The 20,896-nt window shown below is 43.1% G+C and overlaps 1 protein-coding gene across 1 annotated transcript in view; it reads left to right on the forward strand.

Moving 5' to 3' along the window:
• Window positions 1–20,896, forward strand: part of ap (apterous) — a 659,168-nt gene that overhangs the window by 260,314 nt on the left and 377,958 nt on the right. The window contains exon 2 of the mRNA XM_067140597.2: window positions 19,369–19,856. Within this exon, the coding sequence (XP_066996698.1) occupies window positions 19,369–19,856 (488 nt within the window). The remainder of the gene's footprint in view (window positions 1–19,368; window positions 19,857–20,896) is intronic.

Genomic DNA, 20,896 nt, shown 5'->3' on the forward strand with positions numbered 1-20,896 from the left:
AAATGCATTTGACCCCTTAATTTGAAGAAACCAAGTAAGTTGGCCATCGACTTCGAGGTCTGAGGGTAGTATGCCTGCATCTTACCCGAAGGCCCCAGATTTGATTTCAGGCCAGGTCAAGTATTTTTACCTGAATCTGAGAGCTGGCTCGAAGTCCACTCAGCCTACTTGAAAATAATTGGCGAGCTATCTGACGGAGAAATAGCAGCCCCGGTCCAGAAAGTTAAGAATAACGGCCGAGAGGATTCGTTACGCTGATCACGTGTTACTTGGTAATCTTCAGACGTTCGATTTGAAAGCGGTTCCTTGGTAGACCAAGATTCACCAGGGCTGTGGAATCGCAGTGTAGCGATTTGGTTGCGCAGTTCGGAGCTTGCCTTCGGGAGATGGTGGGTTCAAACCGCATCTACGGCAGCTTGTAAAATGGAATTCCGTGGTTTTCAATTTATACACTAGATAAATGCTCGGGCATTACTTTAATTAATCTAGTGCCTACCTTCTCGTTACCAGCCCTTTTCTGTCCTTGCGTCGCCGAAAACCTTGAATATGCGTGACTGCGTCGTTATGCCGCTAGCAAAATTATAATATAACAAAGATCCTGAAAAAATCATGGGCCCCATGAAAGAGGGAGGTGAATACAGAATAAGGCATAACAACGAGCTTTACCAACATTTAGTCCGCCTCCGTAGCGTAACGGTTAGTGTTCTTAGCTGCCGTCCTCGGGGGCCCGGGTTCGATTCCTGGTACTGCCAGAAATTTAAGAACGGCAGCAGGGCTGGTATGTGGTTGAAATAGTACATGCAGCTCACCTCCAGTGGGGGTGTGCCTGAAAAGAGCTGCACCACCTCGGGATAAGGACACAAGTTTGCATTTTTCTCATCGGAGGGTCTGCCTTACAAGGGCTGCACTCGGCTAGAAATAGCCACACGAAATTATTATACCAACATTTAGCGAGCATGACATCAGCCATCAGAGAAAGGAGACTTACCTTCTACGGTCAAATAGAATGGAGAACAAGAGACTGACCTCAAGAATCCTCAACACATTTCTAGAGGGAAGGGGACAGAAGTGGTTCCAAAAGACGTAGAATTTTTAAAAATTGATTCCAAGGATATATTCAGCAGGGATAAATTTAGAATGCTGATCAGAACATCTGACACTCTCCAGTCACTGACAGCTAAAACCTTGCGTGCTGGAGTGGGAGCGAAGTGGACTCAGGAAAGGAAAGCAACCCACAGCAGCAAAAGATGAAGGAATATAGCTCACCAGAGTTAGGAACCTTGTGGTCCAAGGGGCCTCAACGAAATAATAATAATAATAATAATAATAATAATAATAATAATAATAATAATAATAATAATACAGTTTTTTGCTATTTGTTTTACGTCGCACCGACACAGATAGGTTTTATGGCGACGATGGGACAGGAAAGGCCTAGGAGTGGGAAGGAAGCGGCCGTGGCCTTAATTAAGGTACAGCCCCAGCATTTGTCTGGTGTGAAAATGGGAAACCATTTTCAGGGCTGCCGACAGTGGGGTTCGAACCTACTATCTCCCGAATACTGAATACTGGCCGCACTTAAGCGACTGCAGCTATCGAGCTCGGTAATAATAATAATAATAATAATAATAATAATAATAATAATAATAATAATACATTTTAAGAATCTGCTTTACTTGTTTACTAATATTGTTATGTAATACAGTCCACTGCTTTGATAATATTCATTTATATCCTGTCCTTCTTTCTGGTCCTTTTTCCAAGTAATTGGCGTCAGCACTTGTAGTAGCCTATGGTCTAGTTCGACGCCAACCCCTTGAGGAGGTTTGTATTCACCACTGCGTGTTTCTGTGGTGCTTGGTAGTGCGCTGTGCTTTATGGAGATGAAGAAAAGTATATTAACACAAACACCAACGACCAGTCCCCGAGTCAAAGAATTAACTTTGGCCATGCGGTTAGTGGCGTGCGGCTGTGAGCTTGTATCCGGGGATAGTGGGTTCGAATCCCACTGTCGGCAGCCCTGAAGATGGTTTTCCGTGGTTCCCTATTTTCACACCAGGCAAATTCTGGGGCTGTACCTTAATTAAGGTCACGGCCGCTTCCTTCCAACTCCTAGGCCTTTCCTATCCCATCGTAGCCATAAGACCTATCTGTGTCGGTGCGACGTAAAGCCACTAGCAAAAAAAATAGTTAAAAAGCCCAGTCTGGCTGAAAATTGAACCCCAGGCCGTCTGAACCGAAGGCCAATACGCTGACCATTCAGCTAAGAAACCGGATATTAATTTATCGTTAAAGTTAAAATGTATTCTGATTTGTACGTGTAACGAAGGGGACAGACACAGCTAGTACAATATAAGCCACAAGCTGTGTGGTTTCTCTATCAAGAGGCTTATCTTTCAAGAAAGAAAAAAGTGATTGCATCGGTTGCCTATAAAATTTAGCATCGTAATGTGCATCACTCCTCAAGACGCGATTTGCCCATAACGTGGCGTACCGCCAAGCATGAGCCACTTCAATCAGAGAGAGTATTCTTTAACCGAGAGCGTTGAAAGAGAAACATTCCAGTTTTATATTGTTTGCTGATGCATGATAAGCGGCATAAAAGCTCAAATAGAGATGTAGTTTGTTTGTTTAGCGAGCATTACCAGCCCTCCGCCCTCTCTAATAAATACATTAGCTACGTTCCGGCTGTCTTATCGCTGTATCGATGAACAGGTAGAGTGTGTATAAAAGTGCATTAATAAATACATTACTTATCGGCCCGCATAATATCGGCGAGTACAGGCAAGCAGTGTGTTGTGATGGCGCTCGGTGATGGCTCAAGTCGAGTCTAGGCACGCAGCCCAGTCGTGACTGCTAGGGGCCCGGAGCACGATCAGCGCACTCAGTGAACAACCTAACATATCAGCAACGTTTGGAGAACACGAGCACCAGCGGCATGTTATGGACTCTCGCTTCGTGTTCGGGATATGTTACGAACAGCCACGAAATCAGCTTTCTTTTTAAATTTATCTTAAGTGTGTGTTGGAAAATATAATTGATATTTTCACCAAAAATGCTCAGTTTAGGGTGGCAAAATTTGGTTTGTTTCAGAACTTCGTCATAGAATGACGGAGGAAATATTTTCATGCAAATTCTGAATACATCATTGGTAAAACATTATTTAAAAGGAAGCAATCTAAAAAATACAAATACAAATTTGTGAATACCGAAATAATTTATTTCAGTGGCATACTTTTAAAGCAATGTATAGAACTTGTATTTTGATCACTTAATTAATACAATGAACTGTCACTCTGACTCCAACCTTAAATTAACTTTGTTATCTTAAACTAAAATTTAGGTCTCCGGCTTCTTGGATGAATGGTTAGCCACTGGCCTTGGGTTCAGAGGACACCGGGTTCGATTCCCGGCCGAGCTGAGGTTTTTTTGGCCTTCGGTCTTATCGACCAATTTTGTAATTTTCTTATTATTAATTCACTTGATGAATTGAAATTAGGAGTATACGTTTAAGACGAACACAAACACCCAGCCCCGAGCCGGAGACATTGATCAGACGAAGTCAAAATCCCCAACCCGGCCTGGAATCGAACCCCGGGCCCCCCGAACGGAAGGCCACTACGCTGGCCATTCAGCCAGCGAGCTGGAGCGAGCCGAGGATTTTAACTGCGTATACTTCATTCTTCTGACTCGGAGAGTAGGTATTTGTGATCGTATTGACATACATATAATTTAACACATCACACTCGAAAGCACCTCAGATTAAATAGTACATTCATCCACATAGGGTTCGACGTCAGGAAGAGCATCCAGTCGTATAATTGAACTTTAGTGTCGATCCCAGATGATTGGGAAAAGGCCAGGAAAGGAAAACTAATGTTCAGTAATACATTTTCTGTTTACAGAAAGGAGAATGTAAAGAAAAGGTTTCCAGACTCTAAAATCTATTTTAAAAAGTACGTTTATTTTGTACTTGCATATTATATTCGGGAGGCAGTCACAGTCCTTAATCTAAAAGGTGGTTTTGCGAGACTTCATTTTCACATCAGGGAAATGCCGGGACTGCGACTCAATTGACACCATGGCCGCTACCTTATAGTCAATCGTTGGCAGAACATTATTTAAAACGAGTTAATGCGTTGAAGTCCCTATCAGGAAAGTAAAATAAAATACAGTTTTCAATATAAATAAGAAGAAATATTATTTTTATCTGTACACTTAACACTTTTTACCTCACCACGTGCCGATATGTTGGAGTCATACGTTCGGTTCAATTGTGTTTGTTTGTTGTAATGGGAAAACGGCTAAACCGAATTTCTCGATTGAGATATAGTGGTAGTGTAATATGGCTTAGATCAAGTTACTTGAATGTTAAAGTAGTTGTACGTGTACTATTTATACTTACGTTTTTCAGAATGATAAACATGACGTCTTAGACCTTGTGAAGCCAGACACACTGTGGCATGATGGCAATGATAACTCTTCCTCTATGTATGGTCTCACAGATTGAATCGTATGGCGATTAAGGAGAGTGCCTTTTAATCAGTAAAGAAGGGGGAAGCTCAGTTCAAACGTTTCTGCATTACTAGAACTATCCTTGTTTAATTCTCTATATTATTGTTATTATTTGGTTTGTGTCCCACAATCTAAATTTACAGGTTTCTGAGGCGGCGAGATTCCGCACGCCATAACTCTAACAACACGAGACTAGCATATTAACACCGGGTAGAATCGGTACCGAACCTGCTAATTTGAGCACAGGGCAGTTTACTTCTAAGGAAGTTCTTCGCGAGACGACAGTTTGTCTAGTTACTCACGGCATAGACATAAAAGACTATCATGTTCATATTTAAATAGTTTTACTACTACATTGATAAGGACACGAGCATACCAAGGTGAAAGTGAATGGCGTGGTGGGGGGGGGGGGGTGACAGTGATGTTCCCACAGACTATTTTAAAAGAAGTACTCCTGAAGAGCTGGACTGTTGAAAGTAAGCTTCCTGAAGCTTGAAAACTGCGGCTTCTTACCCTTTTATCGAAAGGCGACGTTACTTTACCAGCTAGTAGTCGGTTTCCGGTGAGTCCAGATATGTCCCGATACCAGGTTTCCAGCTTCCGGACTGCCCAGCATATACACATCTTGAGAACAGGAAATTTACTGGGAACGAAGAGATATTTAGAGTTCACTTCTATTTTATCTCGCTTTCTTTGGAAGGATATATTTCTAAAATATTCTGTTCCTTCCTCATTAGGATAATAATAATAGTAATAATAGCAAATAATAATAATAAACTATATGTTTAACGCTCTTTCAGAATTGTTATCGGTCTTATGGGAAGTGTAGACATTTTCCTCTCAACTTATTTTTTAACGAGTGTGCTTTACATTGTTGTTATATTGGAAAGGCATTAACAAATTCACACGTCGTCATCATCATCACCATCGTCGTCACGATAGCCTTTTGTGGGCCTTGTCCTTCCTCAGTCTTTGCTATTAGAGCCATGCTCCTCCAGTTTTTAATTCCCAGGATCCTGATGTCCTGACGCACCCATAGCTTTCACCTCAGCTTTGGAGTACCAAATTTCTGAGATTAGAAAAGCTGGTAAGCTTGTAGTTTTACGTTACTCTTGATATCTTCAACATGGCCACGGGACCTCCAGTGAATCTCAATTTCAAAATTCCAACATTATTACTGGCACGTAGAGCATATTCAGCCCACTCTAGCGTCTTGATTATAATTACTCGAACGGTAGTCTGCTAAGCTCAGAGTTAACTTTTTCACCATACTCCTTTTTCTTTGTTAAGAAGACATTCTTTGTTAAGAAGAAATACCCTTTTTAATGTAGACTCAGTTACTACAACTATTAAACTTTTCAATCTGTGGAAACATAAATTATAACACTAAGAACACTATAAAATACCTGTACAACACAATGACATGATTAGTTCTACAAGAATATCCTCAGATTATATTAAATCATTTTTAATTATGGGAATATACTGTATGTACAATACTGTTTGCGTAAGCTTGTCAGTGATTGTGAACTCGTCATTTTATGAACAAGTAGGACGAAAAAGTCCGTTATTGCCAAATTAATAACTTTTAAGTTTTCTATGCTTATCTTAAACTAGCTTCACGTTGTTTACCCAGCGACAACAGTTGGACTGTTCTTTTTATATTATTATTTAGTGCTCCTTGGAAAAATTTTATGCCCTTGATTTTAGCACTAAGCCGCCTCTGTGGTGTAGTGGTTAGCGTGATTAGCTGCCACCCCCGGAGGTCCGGGTTCGATTCCCGGCTCTGCCACGAAATTTGAAAAGTGGTACGAGGGCTGGAACGGGGTCCACTCAGCCTCGGGAGGTCAACTGAGTAGAGGCGGGTTCGATTCCCACCTCAGCCATCCTCGAAGTGGTTTTCCGTGGTTTCCCACTTCACCTCCAGGCAAATGCCGGGATGGTACCTATCTTAAGGCCACGGCCGCTTCCTTCCCTCATCCTTGCCTATCCCTTCCAATCTTCCCATCCTCCTACTAGGCCCCTGTTCACTATAGCAGGTGTGGCCGCCTGGGCGAGGTACTGGTCATACTCCCCAGTTGTATCCCCCGACCAAGAGTCTGAAGCTCCAGGACACTGCCCTTGAGGCGGTAGAGGTGGGATCCCTCGCTTAGTCCGAGGGAAAAGCCGAACCTGGAGGGTAAACAGATGATGATGATGATGATGATGATTTTAGCACTAACATAAAACTATTTTAAACTAGCTGCCGTACCAGTTGTTGATGGGTTACTGGCTGTATAATTGAGGAAGTAATATGGCAGAACACCTCAACTAAGGCCCCATTCACAATGCAGCCGTCAAGTAACCGTAAACTTAAGGACGTAACGTAACCGTAAAATTAACGTAAAATTTGTAGTATTCACAATGCATGAACGTAAAGAGTACACAGCAGCCAATCAAAACACTGCCATGTTATTTAGCACGGAAGTCGGGCTATCTCGCAGTTTTATATTTTAATACCTCGATGGAATTAAACAACGTGGTAGCGGAATTCATATTACTTCAAACATCTCTTGGTTTGCTCCTGGGAGCTGTGTACATGAAAAGGCGAACTAAACAACGGTGCGGAAAATGAGTTCATCACTCGAATCAAAGAAGGTTATCTCAGGGCGATTTCGGTAATCTACTGTAAGAAATGTCCCTCATCAGTTCGTTTTGTACATGCGGATAAAACCTGAACTGTTTGACGCTATCTTACGATTTGATTCCCCTTTCCTAATAAAAATAAGTGTTAAGGTCTCCTTTACCGACATCTGTGCGCCTAGTTATCACAGTCCGATGAGATGTTTGGATGATATCTTTTTTGCAAACTAGTAGTCTGTCATAATGTTAAGAAATGTATAGGGACACTGTTTTATCTATGACAGGGATTGTCTCTCGCCCGGTCGTCAGCGCTGCGAGCTTTTCCCGCCATTTACCGTCAGATTTCAATGCTTGCTACAGCATATTTATTTCCACGCATCCTCTTTCGGCCCAGCGTCTTTGTAATTCTTTTTTCCTTTCATCATACATAAACACAAAGATTATTTTAAAAGAGAATTACAAGTGTTTCGTCGAAATAAGTTATATCGCGCGCAAAATAACTTACATTGTTTACGTCTGCTCTCATTGGCTGGTTCATAAACCTAACGTAAAATTAACCGCAAGAGCTTGGAGTTTGCAATCCCTTAATTTTACGGACTCGCTGTTAAGTTTACGTCGGCGAATTGTGAATGGTTGCATCAGATAACATGGCCGCAAACTTCTAAGTTAACGTTAATTTTAAGTTTAGGTTACGTTACGTTTGCATTGTGAATGGGGCTTAACAATAGTGAGTCAATGTAATGTTAAAGATGATACGTTTTACGGACTTATGCCATTGTAGGCCGTGTTTTCTTCAAGCCCGGTGTTATTAGAGCAACCACCTTCCTTATAATTCCATTTTCCTTCATTCTTCGAGTCATCGCGTTTTCCTTCTTATTTCGGTAGTCTTCTCCATTATCTTGCTGATCAATAGTCGCTAATGATCTATCGGATTTGCAGCTTATTTGAACAATCACTACAATCGCCATCATTATTGGCTAGTTGATTACCATGACGACAGAACAATAGAGACTATCCCAATCGGCAATGTTTACCGTTGATGGACTTGCCAATAAAGTCTTAAATTCGCGAATATCTCCATTATTATAGCTCATAAGGTAACAGTGTATGAGACATAAAAGATGCATAAAAGATTATAAAGTAGATATTCTATAATTGTCGTTATACGCACTGTTAAGATATAATTAATATTTCCATAAATATTTGGAAGATTATGAAAAATGTAATCAGGTTGGCCATGTTGGTGGTTGAGGTAAGTGGAAAAAAGATAAATCTGATGTGCAGGAAGAGAGAAAGTATGAATAAGGAATATATACGAGTGTATCACATATCAGTAGTTATCAGAACATGTATGAACCAGAGACATGGCATGCCTTTTCACGCCAGTATTCAGGCAGGCTGTTCTGCTCGGGTAGGTAACTCCCTTAGTTCCCGCGGCACGCAGCAGCAATGCCTTCTGTCGGAGATGAGTGGCAGCAGGAGAGACAAAGCACTTTTACGGGTTTTGTAGGCTTTCATATTTAGTTTTCTCCCGACTCTGTGATATTAGGGCATCCGATGTAAAGTAGGTCCTCCTCCCCCCTTTCATGACGCCCTCTTCTTTCACTCTACATCGTTCCTTCACGGTTTTTTTCCTCATTTTGATAGCCATCATCACAATTTTCCTTGTCGATATGGGGTGATGACTATACGGTTTTCTTAAGGTGTAAACTTGTCTCTGTGGGTTGATTTAACGCTGCCTGTTTCTCTGCTTAGTGTGAAGACGAGCTATACAGTTATTCGATTCTGAAGGGTAATGCACTATTCATTTGGTTCATTTCATGACATGTCTGTCCGGCTCCATGGCTGAAAGGTTAGTGTGTTGGCCTTTGCTCACAGGTGTCCCGGGTTCGATTCCCGGTAGGGTCGGGAATTTTAACCATCATTGGCTAATTTCACTGGCACGAGGGATTGTTGTATGTGTTGTCTTCATCATCATTTTATCCTCATCACGACGCGCAAGTTGCCTACGGGAAATGCCCTCTGATACTCCCGGCACTAAAAGCCATACGCCATTTCATTTCAGTGACATGTCTGTGCAATTGGCCATCAACATAGACATGTTGAAACACTAGATTTCCTTAGCAACATTGGGCGTTGTAACCATTTGGATGAGTAGCCCACATGTTGTTGGCTACAGGAAGAACAGAAAGGAACTGACTACTCTACAAAGAAATCTCGGGCTGAGCATGTCCCCATAGCCTACCTGTGACTGACTAGGTTGCCAACGTCCCTGGTTGAGACAAAATACTTCTTTTTACTAACAATACTGTCATTGGTTTTATCGGTTTGCGTGTCGATGAATGTACGTGTTTGAGCACCGTAAATATCACCAAACTGAGGCGGGATCTATCCAATGATGGATCTATAATATTCGAGCCCCGTATAAAATGTAATAAAAGACGCCCTTACACTGGAAGAATTTTGTTGTCAAATAATGGAAATACTAAATCAACAAGCTTATTTTGCTTGATTATTCAGAGTTTATGTTAATATCTTAATCTCAGATTAGAATTCCTCTAGAAATACAGGATATTATAACAAATAGGCCTACCTATCTACAAAACAATAGTCACTGAGTAAAGGAATATTGATTTTAGAAGACTATTAAAACATAGTTATTTTCTTGCTGTAAATTTTGATTTCTGAATGCTGGATTCGTCTTTTACGTCTCTTAGCTGTCCCGCGTATTTCACTCGTGTTGCCTTTCCAGGTATCCTATTACGATACTTACATAATGCTTACAACAAGTGCTTCACGAAATTTCATAGAAAGGGAATAATAATAAAAGTTCATTCTACTTATCCTAGTCATTTTTGAGATGAAAAACGCAACCCAGGCTTAACCGCGATTCAAACACTATTAAATAGCATAGAGAAGTTTATTTCACAGCTAGAATAGGTAACATATAGCCTGTCGGCCAAGGATGAGAAATCGAAACTGTCTCAAAACTGTCGATATAAACCTATACCATCCGTCGTCCGGAAAGAAAGCTTTTCTTATTTTATTTTATTTACAATCTGCCTTACGTCGTACCGACACAGATAGGAAATTAAGGAAAGCCATCTTCAGTGCTGCCGGCAGTGGGGTCCGAATCCATTATCTCCCGAATGCAAGCTCACGGCTGCACGACCCTAACCGCAAGGCGAACTCGCTCCGTCGGAAGGAAAGAAAGACTCAAAAAATTACCAAGCTAACGAACTATGTAACACCGTCCCCCTCCTAAAAATCTCTAAGTGTTTGGCACACCTAAGTGTCTGCCCCGAGTGTTTCAGTCCTTAGGTTCGGGCCTGGCTCTACCGTCTGAGTCACTCAGTCCGGATAGCTTTTGCCACAAGGTTGACTCATTGCTTTTAAGCCCTTACTTGTGATTTCCGGATCCACTGTAGACCGCTCGGAATGATGTGTGTGATTTCCCATTTGTCACCGCTGAGACACTGGCGTCCGGTTCTTTGGCTGCTGAAGTGTTAGCGTTGCGGCAGAAGTTTCAGAGAGCCCTGGGATCCGATTTCTGGTTTCTTTACAGCGTCCGGTTAATTCCTCTGGTTCGGTGACTGTGTGTTTGTGTTTGCATACCTCTTCATTCGCTTACATCATACTACACTACACGCCACCACAGAAACACGCAAGTTACTCACGCGTTCAGGCGTAAATCCATGTGTAGCGTTGACCTCAAATATCATCATCATCATCATCTGTTTACCCTCCAGGTTCGGCTTTTCCCTCGGACTCAGCGAGGAATCCCACCTCTACCGCCTCAAGGGCAGTGTCCTGGAGCTTCAGACTCTTGGTCGGGGGATACAACTGCGGAGAATGACCAGTACCTCGCCCAGGCGGCCTCACCTGCTATGCTGAACAGGGGCCTTGTGGAGGGATGGGAAAAATGGAAATGGCGTATGGCTTTTAGTGCCGGGAGTGTCCGAGGACATGTTCGGCTCGCCAGATGCAGGTCTTTTGATTTGACACCCGTAGGTGACCTGCGCGTCGTGATGAGGATGAAATGATGATGAAGACGACACGTACACCCAGCCCCCGTGCCAGCGAAATTAACCAATTATGGTTAAAATTCCCGACCCTGCCGGGAATCGAACCCGGGACCCCTGTGACCAAAGGCCAGCATGCTAACCATTTAGCCATGGAGCCGGACAGGGATGGGAAGATTGGAAGGGATAGGCAAGGAAGAGGGAAGGAAGCGGGCGTGGCCTGAAGTTAGGTACCATCCCGGCATTCGCCTGGAGGAGAAGTGGGAAACCACGGAAAACCACTTCCAGGATGGCTGAGGTGGGAATCGAACCCACCTCTACTCAGTTGACCTCCCGAGGCTGAGTGGACCCCGTTCCAGCCCTCGTACCACTTTTGAAATTTCGTGGCAGAGCCGGGAATCGAACCCGGGCCTCCGGGGGTGGCAGTTAATCACGCTAACCACTACACCACAGAGGCGGACTGACCTCACATGTAATTGGTAAAAGACCAAGAAGGAGAGGAAGGAAGAAATGAAATAGCGTATGCTTTTAGTGCCGGGAGTGTCCGAGGACAAGTTCGGCTCGCCAGGTGCAGGTCTTTTGATTTGACGCCCGTCGTGAATTGTGATGAGGATGAAATGATCATGAAGACGACACATACACCCAGCCCCTGTGCCAGAGAAATTAACCAATGATGATAAAAATTCCCGACCCTGCCGAGAATCGAACCTGGACCCCTGTGACCAAACGCCAGCACGCTAACCATTTAGCCATGGAGCCGGAAAGGGTACAACATGTTCAATCCCTTGTCTTACACTGTCGTACTTGCACTAGGACGCGTGTTCTCAGGCAGGTTTCAAGCACACATTAATCATAGAAACTTGGCAACCGCTATATCCTTACTACCTCCATTAAATAACTGCTTATTAGATAAGAAGCCTGATTATTTTCCCGAGAATGGTCTTCTAATATGAGTGGCTACGTCACGTCGCCACCAGCTCTGTGTTACGTATTATTATGTCCAGCATATAATTATACTTCCGTCATTAATTACATGTACTCGTTTCATTTTATCAAAGTTATAGCCCGTGTTGGACAAGCCGTTTATGTCAACCATAACTGATGACATCTACACTTTTTAGAAGAACGTGTTCTGCGAACTTCATATTCACAATACAGACAAGTTTTCAACATAAACGCTTTTTCTGCTTTTCATAGAAAATATTTTTCATAGATATTTGGAGTCGACACTGGATGTGAAATAAGTAAGCCCAGTTTAACGGCTGGATACTTTTCCTGACGCGAACACAGTGTGGAGTTCACTATAAAGGTGCGTACACACTTGCGAGCCGCTCATGGAAAACATTAAATGTCCGAGCGGCTCGCGAGCATTTCTTGAGCCATTTGCTCGCCATTTGCTCGCCATTTGCTCGCAGGATCAGTTTGTGAATTCCGTGCAAAGATGTCTGCCATTACCAGAATAACTTCCGGGTCATCAAATGAAGTTGTCGTACATTTTCGTAGGTGATAGTGCATTTGCACTCAGCGAAAATGTTATGAAGCCATACCCGGGAGATCATGCCTCTGGAACTTACAAGAGAATCTTGAACTATGGATTGAGCAGAGCTCGATGAGTAGTGGAAAATAGCTTTGGTACATCAAGTTCCGTGTTTCGATTTGTAAGAAAATGAATGCTTTTGTAGCCCCCTAAAGCCGAAATCATTGTTATGTCTGTAGTAGTTTTGCATAATTTCCCGAGAATTCATTCCCCTAACTTATACACACCACCCGGTTCAGTAGACCATGAAGCGAACGGAGAGATTATTGAAGGAACATGGAGACACAATGAAGAGATGACTTGCATGAGACAGCTACGAAATGTTTCTAGGGGATCTTCTGCTTACGTAAACAAAATTAGAGATGAAATAGCTGACTATTGCTTGAAAGAAGGAGCTCTGCCATGGCAAAATACGTACGCTTGAAAAAGATAAAGATAAAAGGAAAAATACTCCCTGTGTTTAGCGTCTGCCTTGGTTTATATCCTTCATTGAGGAACCAAAGCCTAATACGCAAACCATCGGCTTTTGTAAATTTCCGTAGCTCCCTTAAAAGAAAAAAAAAAAATGTACAAAATATGTATAATTGAGTACGGTATTGTCTAAGCATTTCTTCTTCTTAATCTGTTTACCCTACAGGGTTGGTTTTTCCTTCGGACTCAGCGAGGGATCCCACCTCTACCGCCCCAAGGGCAGTGTCCTGGAGCTTCAGACTCTGGGTCGCGGGATCCAACTGGGGAGGATGACCAGTACCCTGCCCAGGTGGCCTCACATGCTATGCTGAACAGGGGCCTTGGTGGGGGATGGGGAGATTGGAAAGGATAGGCAAGGAAGAGGGAAGGAAGCGGCCGTGGCCTTAAGTTAGGTAGTTAGGTACAATCCCAGCATTTGCCTGGAGGAGAAGTGGGAAACCACAGAAAACCACTCCCAGGATGACAGGTGGGAATCGAACCCACCTCTACTCAGTTGACCTCCCGAGGCTGAGTGGACCCCGTTCCAGCCCTCGTACCACTTTTCAAATTTCGTGGCAGAGCCGGGAATCGAACCCGGGCCTCCGGGGTGGCAGCTAATAACACTAACCACTACACCACTACCTACTGAATTGCAACATGTGTTCACTTTCGATATTTATTGGTTATTATATCATTACTTGTTTACAACAGTTGTTGCTTTAAAAAGATAATAACCCCACTGTCGGCAGCCCTGAAAATGGTTTTCCGTGGTTTCCCATTTTCACATCAGGCAAATGCTGGGGCTGTACCTTAATTAAGGCCACGGCCGCTTGCTTCCCACTCCTAGCCCTTTCCTGTCCCATCGTTGCTGTAAGACCTATCTGTGTCGGTGCGACGTAAAACAACTAGCAAAAAAGAAGATAATAAATGAATACATCAAGTATAAGAAGGAAGTTGAAGCTTCATTTTATTTAAACACGAGAACTTACCTTTTCCAGTAGTACGAATGGTTTTCTCTTTGCTCCTTTCCCTCCGGTGTGATCCCAACAAAGAATTAATTTTCTTCGTACATTCATCCGCGGGTCGTCCAATTGTTGTACCAATATCCCGCCATGCATCCTCTTTCACATTCTTTGTCAAGTGATCGTCATTTTTCGGGTCTCATAAAACAGAATGTGTCCGATAAGTGTCTATTAGCGTAAACACATCTTCATCCGACCAGGCCGCCATGCTCGCGGGATGCTCGCTTTACCCGTACACACTTGCGAGCACGTTCCTTGGCCGTCCACACTGAGCGCGAGCATGCCTTTGTGCTCGCCTAGATAACCGGCTCCAGTCGGCTCGCAGTGAACGGCTCACAGTGAGCGGCTCACAACATGCTCGCTTTACCCGTACACACTTGCGAGCATGTTGTGAGCCGCTCATGAGCCGCTCGGCTCGCAAGTGTGTACGCGCCTTTTCGTGATTCTCGTAATGCGATGTGCGATGTGCAAATATAGATATGGATTAAGACATATGCAAACATCCAGCCCCCAAACCAGGTCAGTTAACCAGACCCGGCTAAAATCCCCAGCCCGGTCGGGAATGGAACTCGGCGCCCTCCAATCGAAGGTCACTCAGCTAAGATCATTCAGCTAAAAAGCCTGAGTAAGTGAAAGTAAATTTTGTTGGAATCAGAAGACTAACTTCTAAATGTGAAACTGTAAGGGAATATACTGTAATATTTAGATCTGTGCCTCAAAATATGAACGGGGAGATTTATTGGTGATTAGCATATGAGGAAAATAATTGCCTTCCTCACAGCTTTCTTTTCAATAAATAATATTGGGAAGGGTTTTTTTTTTTTTTTTTTCTCTCCAGGAGTTGTAGCCTTCTTAGTGTTGCATCATAGTGAGTGTCCCATCAAAAGCATCGCTGTGGGAACGTGGGAGCTGAGTAGTATAATCATTAGCTGCTCACCAAGGCGGCCGCTGCTCCAGTCCCGGTCAGTGCATGTGGGATTTTTGAATTGAAAAAGCAGATCACTGTTGTCGGATTCCACGAAAAACTAGAGGTCCACTGGCTATGATCACTACTGTGTATCAACAGTCACGTAATAGAGGAAACCTGAGTCTATTCTCAAAGCATCGTACATTTCTTGTAAAGTTCTAAGATTCATCATCAACTTTAGGGAAGACGGGATGCCAAAAAAGTATTTTATTTTTTTTATCTTACCTACAACCACGAGGCTACTGTGTTCTTTTAACCAACCATGCAGGGTTCGAACCGCCAGTAATATGTATGTAAGGTCACCAGTTAACTGTGAACAACTTAGCACATTTTACAGTTCATGTCTTACAGTCTGTCAAACAAATAACGTCAATTGCAATCAAAAAGTAACAATCAGACAAATTAATTCAGACTGTAGTTAGTCTATAACTAATGAACGAGATGAATAATTTATTGTTCAATAATATCAAAGAAAAGATGAAATTTACATGTCATGACAAAGAAAAAAATGAGGAGATGGGAGAAGTTCGTTTCTTCTCCTGGTGATAGCGGGCCGGCTGCTCCATCTGCTGCCCTGACTGAAGAGCTGACAAGAGTTATCAATGCCAGATGACCCGAGCTTACAAAAACCTAGACAGTTTCTTATAAAGTTCAACTCCAGTAGCGATGGTGAGGTCAGTGCTGCAGCTTTCATCGTTATCATCTAATTCTGTTTGCAGCACCTTGACGAAAAACGGATGATATGAATGTCTGGGGTACTGGAATAAACAGAACTCAAAAGCCTGGAACTTGTGGGTAACAGCAGTCAGTACCTCATGAATGACAGGTCTTTCTATACAGTCTGGTAATAATCATAGCTTCGAATAAAATTGAATAATGTCACAGGACTTCGAAATATTGTTGAGCTCTTTGTGGTTCGGCTGAAGTAATGGTTAGGGGACTTATTGAATTGTTTGAGGTGTTTCAAGAGTTGCGCTGCAATAAACAGTGGATGATAATACTCCATACAAAGCCAATGTCTACAGAATTCATATCTAATAACATAATGCCTACCTGTTTACGTATAGTGCCAATTGGTCTAAAATATGAAGTCCACAAACAGATATCTAACTGTGAACAGTGTCTAATCATTTATGTCTACCTACCGTGTGTCTAGGAAATTTTGGCTAAGTTGATCTACATAAGAGGTAGGATTAATTGTAACACACATACGACACTATCCACAGAAAATAAATGCGTAAAACTAACGGATGAGTACAAACAATGTACTAGGCTAATATTACAGTTCAGTGATGTGTCAAAACAGATCGTCTTCATTATCCTGCTCATTCAGTGCAACTGGGCGAGTTGGTCGTGCGGTTAAGGGCGCGCAGCTGTGAGCTTGCATCCGGGATATACTGGGTTCGAGCCCCACTGTCGGCAGCTCTGAAAATGGTTGCCCGTGGTTTCCCATTTTCACACCAGGCAAATTTTGGGGCTGTACCTTAATTAAGGCCACGGCCGCTTCCTTCTCACTCCTAGGCCTTTCCCATCCCATCGTCATCATAAGACCTATCTGTGTCTGAGTGACGTAAAAACAAATTGTAAAATATTAATTCACTGCACGCAGTCTCATCCTGTAAGTAAAGGGGCTCAAGTAGCCGCGTTCCTTGTATAGTTGGCAATTGGATACCATTGCCTTTACCTGCCGTAAGTTTACATTTTTAAAAATAGGATGACTCACTCATTGTTGCCCAGCCATTATTAGACATTAAACTTCGATAAATATTTCTGTCCTTAGATCTAATATTATGACTTAAATTTTTTGTAGATATTCTTTGCAATTAGGCATAAATAATATTAAGCGTTGTGTTGTTACCGAGCGATTTGGCCGTGAGGTTAGGGTCGCGTAACTGTGAGCTTGCATTCGGGATATTATGGGTTTGAACCCCACTGTCAGCAGCCCTGAATATGGTATTCAGGTGGTTTCCTTTTTTTAACACCAGGCAAATGATGGGGCTGTGTTTTAATTAAGGCCATGGCCGCTTCCTTTCCAGTCCTAGTCCTCTCCGATCGTTGCGTCCCCGAAACCTTCAATATGTTAGTGCGCCGTTAAACCACAAAAAAAAAACCGAAAAAAAAACGAAAAAAACACGTTGTTTGTATGTGTGTGCACGTCGAATTATAACCAGATCGACCGTTAGCATTCATAGGTAACCTAGGTGTCACTAAAGAGGCGTACTAGGGAAATGAGGAGTAAGGTACAGGGTCTTTCACTCAAAGTGTCCCGGCCGGCACAGCGCAGCGGGTAGATGGGTGAGCTGGTCAGACGAGTACATGGCATCTCGCTGAATGTGGGCCGGGAGAGCGCTCGTATAAATCGCATGTAAATAACAAGCACACATAATAACGCATAATCAAAGTAAAATAATTTCTCACCTCACAGAACATGTCAAAAATGTCTTCGACCTGCATCTACATATTTCTGGCTTCATCTAAGGAAATTTTCATTCATAGGCATTGCTTCATCTACCTACATAGCCTCAATTCCTCTCGTTCTCCCTTGATTTCATCATTTTCAACATCTTCTGTGACTAGGTGAGAAATTATTTTACCGGCCGGCCCCACCTTGAGTGAAAGACCCTGTAGTTTCCTTTTGCGATCCTCGCCGAGCCAGAGTGAGCTGTAACATATCAGTCTGCAAGCCCACTGAAATACATACATTAACCTATCCTATGATCAAAATCCTCACACCATTTATCACAGGGACTGGCTGCATTGGCATCACTCATACCTCAGACACTTCCATATCGTCAAAGCCAAGGATGAGACCAAGACAGAAAAATGGAAGTAACAAGATATAGATCCTACTAGGGAACACGGTGTAGGCCTACATTGTCTCTCAGCAGCGATGGATCTGCACAGACAGATATGTACGTGTTGCACATACATGATACATTTTGGTGGCTAATTTGAAATATTATGTCATTATATATAATACAACCTGTGACAATAAAATTCAGTGAATAGTCCTGCACTATCAACATAGATGAACAATGCACGACAGTGACCATACGGTCCTGCGAAATAGTCCCCTCCCATAACTATGCACTGCTAAGATCGGCGATACATGTCCTGGAAACTTTGCGAGAAGGCTTCCTTTGGGATGGTGTTCAAAAGCCTCGTCACGTTTCGTTGGATATCAGAAATATCGTCAAATCTCCTTCCTTTCAAAGCAAGTTTCAGCTGTGGGAATAGGCTCTGACCTTTTCCCGACGAGGGGATCCCGGAGAACGCCATTCCATGCTTTGCCGTTTCGTTTCAGGGTCGTGCCTGAGACACCAGGTTTCATCCTCAGTGACAATACAGTTCAAGAGATTTGGTGTCGCAACCGCCGTTTCGACAAAATCCTGTGAAGCCTCTAAACGTGCCTCCTTCTGATCGTCAGTCAAGTGATGTGGCACAAGACGAGAACACGTTTTCCTCTTCGCTAACTTCTGGGTAACGATTTGTCCCATGAATTCACGGTTAATCTGCAGTTAATCCACTATCATGCTCACAGTTAATCGCCGATCGTTCGTGATTAATGTCCTCATCTTCTCAATGCTTTCGTCACTGACGGCGGTCGCCGGTCTTCCGCTGCAGGGGTTGTCAGAAACACTTTCCCGGCCTCCTCGAAAACGGGCGAACCACTCGTACACACACTTCAAGGACAGTGCGTGATCTTCATAAACACGTACCAGCATAGCATGCGTTTCTTTCGGTGTCTTGCCAAGCTTCAAACAAAACTGTACATTGATCTTTTGGTCGTTCATGTTCCTGTTCGCAGTTCAGAACCAACGCACTAAGCACGCACTGTGTCAAAAAGATCTTACACGGCACACACAAGATGCTCAACTGAACAACGTTGGGAGCAGGTGGTCAAAACCTGCTGCTACGCAGGTGCAGCGTTGTGTGTTGCCAGTGTTTCCGGATCGACCGTTCTGACTTCATTCACCGAACTTCATTGTCACAGGTTGTATCTTCGACGGTGACCCTCATTCACCATCTTACCATCTTATATTAAAAAGTTTGTATGTTTTTTCACTAAATTGTCTTCTCTAAAACTAGCCAGTTTGTGTTTCTAATTCCCGTTATATCGTTACTTTTATTTTTCTGTGCTTTCTTATAGACTCTCTACTACAAACCCCACAATTGGGGAAGAATGATTTCACAGTGGAAATTAACGTGGTCTTGTGTTGTTTTGTGTTGCAGCAGCAGCACGAGCGTTACGTTGGCCCGGCGTACGACCCATCGCGTGACCTCTCGCCCAATCTGCCTGTCCACTCGTGCGACTCCTCGTCCATGGGCGACGTGGAGCCGAGCCTGAACAACAGTCTGTGCAGCACTAGTGGAGGCAGCAGTAGTACATGCAGCACGCCGAACAGCAACAGCAACGCGAGCAACAACAATAACAACAACACTACAACTAATAATAACAAAAACAACAGTGGCCGCTTCCCTGGCCCACTGCGGCCAAAGCTGGAGCACGGCTCTCCATCCACACCGCCCGCTTCCGGGGACGACGCCGTGGTGTGTGCAGGCTGCGGCCGCCGCATCACGGACCGCTACTACCTGCTGGCAGTGGACCGTCGTTGGCACGCCGCCTGTCTGCAGTGCTGCCAGTGTCACCAAGCTCTCGACGGCGAGGTCACGTGCTTCGCTCGAGACGGCAACATATACTGCAAGGAAGACTATTACAGGTACTTGTCATTTCTATCTTCACTCAATTCTATCTTCAACTAGCAAATGTAACCGTGCTTCGCTACGGTACTCTACATTGTATAGGGATATCGAAGTAAATTACTGTACATGAAGTGAATAAGATTTTTTAAATTGTATGTCTCTTGGCGATATTCGAGATGACGGATAAGCATGAGCACGGATAAAGGGCAGACCTCCACTCGAGATTCACTACTTCTAAACGGCACATGATATTAACAAACAGTTTGTGCCATTAGACGTCCCTTTTATCGTTCTACATGTTTGTTTCTAAACCATTTCCTCGTATCTCCCATATTTAGGGGGTAAATTGAGTTCGAAAACTTGAATAGGGTGAAATTTGCGTATTTTTTAACGCTTTACATTATTTTTTGCATACTTATGTATAAGCTAGAATCATTAAATTAGGTCTACATATGGCCATCCACCGTGCCAATGTGCGTACCAAACTTGATGACTCTATCTTTTATATAAGTGTGTCAAACAATGAAAAATACGTGTAAAAACACCAAATTTACGAACAATCCAGAAATGCGGCCAAATCTAACGTATAAGGGAGAGAGATACTACAAAATGTCATAGGACCAAAGTTGTAGATCACTCCAAATTGAATAGAGATTGTGCCGTCCGTCTTGTGATACGACTTACCGTTTAGCCAACAAATAGCTCAAAAGGAATGTGTGCACAATCATTAAAATTGACTCCATAATTCGATACCTTTGAAGGTAAAAAGTGAAAAATTTGAACATCTTGGAATTTTTTCTTTCGGTTAGAGGCTAAAAGTTATAATTTCGCCAAATTTCAATTTTCTAGCTCGTCTGGCAGATTGTGCCGGGGTGAAGGGAAGACGAGGATAAAAATTAGGAAATTCCTGAAAATGTTTAAATCCCACGAAACCTATAGGTTGTCGCTTTGGATAAATTATACGACTGCGTTCTTATGCTGAGCCCAAAATTTGAAGGCCCCCCCCCCAGCGTGCCTCTTGAGGGAATTTAGAGAATTTTCCATTTTTCTATGGATC

This window comes from Anabrus simplex, chromosome 1 (genome assembly GCF_040414725.1).
Source record: "Anabrus simplex isolate iqAnaSimp1 chromosome 1, ASM4041472v1, whole genome shotgun sequence".
Taxonomy (NCBI): domain Eukaryota; kingdom Metazoa; phylum Arthropoda; class Insecta; order Orthoptera; family Tettigoniidae; genus Anabrus; species Anabrus simplex.